The 5,315-nt window shown below is 52.8% G+C and overlaps 1 protein-coding gene across 1 annotated transcript; it reads left to right on the top strand.

The window, feature by feature from the left end:
* Positions 1 to 1,655: 1,655 nt before the first annotated feature.
* Positions 1,656 to 5,274, top strand: CHADL (chondroadherin like). The gene is made up of 4 exons (XM_021552833.4): positions 1,656 to 2,020; positions 2,111 to 3,772; positions 4,461 to 4,627; positions 4,965 to 5,274. Exons 1-4 carry the CDS (start codon positions 1,787 to 1,789, stop codon positions 5,137 to 5,139), a joined length of 2,238 nt encoding a protein of 745 aa, XP_021408508.4. The 5' UTR covers positions 1,656 to 1,786; the 3' UTR covers positions 5,140 to 5,274.
* The last annotated feature ends 41 nt before the right edge of the window (positions 5,275 to 5,315 follow it).

Here is a 5,315-nt window from a genome sequence, read left to right as displayed (position 1 = left end):
GCTCCCTTCTATGGGTTTTCAAAAGACTGTACAGGAAAACCTCGCTAATGGTGGCATTGGCTCTGCTGGAGATCCACGAAGAGAGTAAGGTATTTTACCAGATGCTAAATGTCATATCTCGCCCTTCCGTAGTCTCACCCCAGCCTCTCATTTTGCTCCTTTACTGAGCAATGACCTTACGTGCTTCACTGTCTACTTTGGGTGCTGCACAGGACAAGGGCTTCAAGTGGAATGAGATACCAGTATCACATCTTTCAATATTTTTGTAAGTCTGCAGGTCTGTTCTGTTCCCTGGGAGAGTAAAACTACAGTCTGGGAGGGAAATGAATGCCTCCATGTACTTCTCTAAGCCGAGGATGTGTCATACAGGCAATGCTAATGCAGCCTCTTTTAAACAAGCAAAAAGCAAAATGAGAAGAGTGGAGGGCTGTAAATATGGCAGGACTGGTCAGCTGCCTCTTTTTTTGCTCAGGCTTAGCACTGCCACTGCAATTGGTCTTTGATTTTGGCCAGATGTCATTTTTCTGCCCTGCAGCTCTGTAGCTTCTATGACTATATCAGCCTGGAAAGTGAAGGCAGAGCCCTGGGAACAGTGAATGCAAACCCCACATGGGCTTTTCCGGGGTGCTCTCAGCACCCCGTGAATCAAGGAGGCAGTAATATCTGGGTTTGCTGCCTTCTCTCCAGGGGTGGCTTACCCTTCCTCCCCCCGTCCTTTTCCTCCTCCCACGTTTGTGGCTCTGCCTGGTGAGAGCTGCTGGGAAAGTAACACAACGGGGCCCATTCAGTTCTCACTTCTGCAAGGACAGCAAACACTGGTGTAGGAGCTCGGCAGCTGCTAAACAGGGCAGAGGATACTTTCCTCTCTTCAACACATCTTGAAGTTCAGGTACTCCAAACTCTGGGTGTGAGGGTGGGAGTGATGGCATGATGTCTGGTATGTGGCAGTGCTCCAGGCATAGCATGGGGACTGAGTTTAGGGACATTAGATTTGTGGCATTGGGCAGTGGGTGTTCAGGAGAGGGCTGCCCCAGTGTGTCTGTGTATGGGTGGCAGCAGGACTCTAGATGGGGTGACAGTGGGAGAGCAGTGTTGGTGTATGGGACCACAGGTGATGATGAACTACAGTGTGTGCACTACAGTGTCTCCACAAATTGAAGCCTTGTAGACCTTACTGATGCTATCTCAGAGCTTAGGAGGATGTATTGGTCATATTTGCAGCCGGCTGCCTCCTCTGTGTTTCTCCCAGCCTTGGCCTCTCTCTGGTACTTTCACTCCAGGGGCTCACTCCTGTCTAGCCAAAACCAACGTCTCCTTCCTGCAGCTAAACAGTGGAGTTTTATTCCAAACACTGCTATGAATAGCTTAGGAGGGAAGCAGGGAGCTTGCAGGGTGGGAGGTAGATGATCAGGATAGTGGAGACATGGGACATTTGCCATTTAAAGAAAGGTAGGAGCTCACAAGTCTGTAATCACATTCTCTGGCTGGCTACACCTGCTTGCCTTACAAAAAGAATTGCAGGAGAGATAATGATAGCTTAATATCTTAAGTTAGTGATATTTGAAGAAAATGTAGGAGTGGCATGGGTGTCTATTTCAAGGTAGCTCCTTGTGAGTGATTTGGTATCTGTGACCTTTACTTTTCATTCCAAGAATTCCTCTTCTCTTTTTTTAAATCTTCCTCCTTTATAACTTGTGAAGTAATAGTGTGAGAGGAAGAGAAAGTGAGACCTGACCCACTAGGTGATAGCAACAGCCCTCTTGGCACATGGGGTTCCAAGCAGGTGATGCTGTTTGGGGATGTATGGGAGCCTCGCTTCTCTCCTGGCCTTACATATGTCTCTCCCCAGCCACAGGTGCCCTCCACCATGGGGCCATCCTGGGGGCTCCTTCTGCTTGCAGTGGCCTTGGGGGTAACAGCTGCCGCCCGCTGCCCTGCACCCTGTGTCTGCGATAACCTCCGTGCCTATGTCCTGTGTGTCAATGGGAGCATGACTGCCATTCCTGACACCATCCCAGAGGTGGGGAAGGGGAAGAAAGGTCAAGGGATGGAGAGAGGATAGGTATGGCAGCCCTTGGGTAATTTGGTGTTTTATTTGTGTGACTGACAGCTCACCAGAAAACTAGACCTTCGGGGCAACAGTTTCATGGTCATCCCAGCAGGAGCCTTCCTTGCTACCCCCTACCTGACACACTTAGACCTGCAGCGCTGCAAGGTGGAGAGACTGGAGGAAGGGGCTTTCCGGGGTCTGGGGAGGCTTGTCTACCTCAACCTGGCCTCCAATGGTATAGCCCTCCTCTACCAGGAGTCCCTGGATGGGCTCTTCTCCCTCCAACAGCTCATTCTGGAGGGGAATCGCATTGAGGAGATACAGCCGGGTGCTTTTGGCCATCTGAGGTCCCTCACTGTCCTTGACCTGAGGGCAAATGCCTTGGTCTACCTCCCAGACTTGGTCTTTCAGGGTTTGCAGGTTCTTAGATGGCTCCGGCTGTCTCACAATGTCCTCCATGTGCTGGGCAGTGAGGCCTTTGCTGCTCTGCCTGCCCTACGCAGGCTAAGCTTGGACCACAATGAGCTGCAGGCACTGCCTGGTGAGGCCCTGGCCAGGTTGGATGGGGCTACCCGGCTAGACCTGGGCCACAACCCCATCACCTATGTGGGTGAGGAAGCCCTGGCCATGGCCTCGCTGAGGCACCTCTTCCTGGACCATGCCTCCCTTCAGGATGTGGCACCCAATGCTTTTGCCTGCAGTCCCCAACTCCGTATTCTGGACCTCCGAGAAAACCAGCTGCAGAAGCTGCCACCCCTGGCTGGGGCAGAGGGGCTGGTAAGGGTCAGCCTGGAAGGGAACCCTCTTCTCTGCTCCTGCCTCCTGCGCCCCTTCCACAAGTGGCTGACAAGGGCACGAGTGCACGCTGAGGGTGCCTGTACTGCACCCCCTGCCCTCCGTGGCCGGTCCCTCAACTCCTTGAAGTCCCCTGAGATGAGATGCAGTCGACACTGGCCAGCCCCTAGCGCAACTGCACCACCAGAGCAGCCACATTCAGCCAGCAGCAGGCAGTGCCCCTGGGGATGTCTCTGCTCCCCTGATTTCCATCATGGGTCCTGTGAGAATAGGGACCTGCGGGAGATCCCTCGGGACTTCCCTGAGGACACCCGCCTTCTCAACTTGCGTGAAAACCCCTTCATGACAGTGCCACCGGATGCCTTCCCTGGCCTGAAGGAGCTGGTGTCGCTCCACCTACAGAGGTGCAGCATCAGGGTGCTGCACCCTGGGGCACTCCGGGGCCTGTCAAGCCTGATCTACCTATACCTCACTGACAACCACCTCTCCACCTTGGTGGCTGCTGCCTTTGAGGGGGCCCCACAGCTGGCCTACCTTGACCTGGACCACAATGCCTTCACCCATGTGCCTGCAGGCACCTTCCAGCTCTTGCCAAACCTCATCTCCCTCCACCTGCAGCACAACGCCATTGGGGAACTGGCAGAGGGTGACTTGGCTGGAGCCAGGGGGCTCCGCTGGCTTTACCTAGCTGGGAATGCCATCAAGCACATTGCCCCAGCTGCCCTGGCTCCCACCAAGATGCTGGAAAAGCTGCAGCTGGAGGGAAACCACTTATCAGAAGTGCCCACAGCAGCCCTGGGGGGCCTGCCTACCCTGAGTGAGTTGAAGTTGTCCCGAAATCCCATCAAGCACATGGGGGACAGTGTCTTCCTGCCAGTGGCCTCCAGCCTGCAGCACCTCTACCTGGACAACATGGGCCTGGAGTGGGTGAGTGTGTTATGGGACTCCCAAGGGGCAGTGGCATCACAGGGCATATTACAGGTTACACTGCCAAGGGCTGGTGACCCCTATAGGGTCATCCAAACAGATGTCTTTGAATTCCCAAGCCTTCAGGAGATGTTCCATAGCATGGCAGGGAAGCCAGATTTCTTCAGCCTCAGGTGTAGCATTCCCTTGCTTCAACCTTGCTCCTGGCTCCCTTGGGAGAAGCTTACTCCCTCCAATCCTTTAATACCCAATTTCAGTGGGGTCCAGACTATTCCCTAAATCACCTCCTTCCCCCACCACTGGCCAGATTTCTCTCTTTCTCTTATTACAGGCTGTCCTGCAGGCTTCTCCACTGCTATTATCTTGAATATTTCCATTTTCTCAAGGAAGTGGTGTTAGCAACACCCTCATAATAACTGTTATCTTAACAGCACACAGGGATCACTCTGAGACCTCCTGCATGTGATCTTCTTTCTAAGAAGACTAACAGGAGTCTAACAAGTTCCAAAATGTGATTGAAACTGCTTGAATTAATTAACAGTTCCTCCTGTTTGAAGCAGCTCTTTTGTGGGGCCACCAGCTTCAGGACAGGTTGTCAGACCCCCCAGGATGATCAGAAGTGCAGGGGCAGAGCTCTGCTCTCCTGCCTTGATTAGCATGCTCCTGACATACCCTTCTTCCATTGCAGATTTCTCCCCATGCCTTCACTGGCCTCGGTCCCAAGATCAGAAGCCTCTTCCTGGAAAGCAACAAAATGAGTAACATACCCGACATGAGCAACTTCACGGGGTTGGAGATCCTCAACCTGCATGCTGTGCCTTTCCACTGTGACTGCCAGCTCCTTCCGCTGAGCAGGTGAGTGCCAGAATGGGGGAGCAGCCTCAGGGATCTGCCTGGGGGACAGCTGGACCTCCTATGATGAAGGCACAAATTCACAGCACACTGTCCATTTCTGGTCTTTTCCCGTGGTGGCGAGATGTAGCGCACACCTGTGTGCAAGGATGGAAGTTGCCTGGGTTTTCTGGGCATAGGGAAAGCAGCCACAAGCTGGGGCAGCAAATATTGAGATATTCAGAGGTCACCCAGATTACCTGGCCTTACTTTGAAGTGATCATCCACTTATAGGCATAGACTTTTTCCCTTTGTTTCACTTTTCCTCATTTCTTTACCTGATCTTCTACCACATTTCCAGGTGGATCAACAAACTCAACCTCTGCGTAGGGGCCACCTGTGCTTCCCCTCCAGAAGCCCAGGGGATGAAGGTGAAGCTCTCCACCACTTTCCAATCTTGTCTCGGCTGGGGACAAGGTGAGGCTGCAGAAACCAATCCTAACAAGACTAAGGCTGCAAGCAAGACCAACAAGTAAAACAGGTCGGCAAAATCTCCAGCCAGAGGCTTCAGTAAGAACAGAGCTTAGGGCTTCTTAAGGTGTGTAGGACATATGCTGGACACAACAAGGCCATACCTACAGTCTGGCTAGAGCAGTTTTTCTACTTTTCCCCACCATGTAGACATGAATATTGCCCAAGGTGCACAGGAGAG

The sequence above is a fragment of the Lonchura striata genome, chromosome 1A (genome assembly GCF_050655825.1).
Source record: "Lonchura striata isolate lonStrDom1 chromosome 1A, ASM5065582v1, whole genome shotgun sequence".
Lineage (NCBI taxonomy): Eukaryota > Metazoa > Chordata > Aves > Passeriformes > Estrildidae > Lonchura > Lonchura striata.
Note: the sequence above shows the minus strand (reverse complement) of the source record. Positions and strands in the feature narration are given on the sequence as shown.

What these genes read in the sequence shown, in the direction of transcription:
- CHADL (XM_021552833.4), top strand. Translation starts at nt 1,787, where the DNA reads ATGCTGTTTGGGGATGTATGGGAGCCTCGCTTCTCTCCTGGCCTTACA. An exon ending in TTCCTGACACCATCCCAGAG is followed by an intron (nt 2,021 to 2,110) that starts GTGGGGAAGGGG and finishes TGTGACTGACAG; the next exon opens with CTCACCAGAAAACTAGACCT. An exon ending in ACAACATGGGCCTGGAGTGG is followed by an intron (nt 3,773 to 4,460) that starts GTGAGTGTGTTA and finishes CTTCCATTGCAG; the next exon opens with ATTTCTCCCCATGCCTTCAC.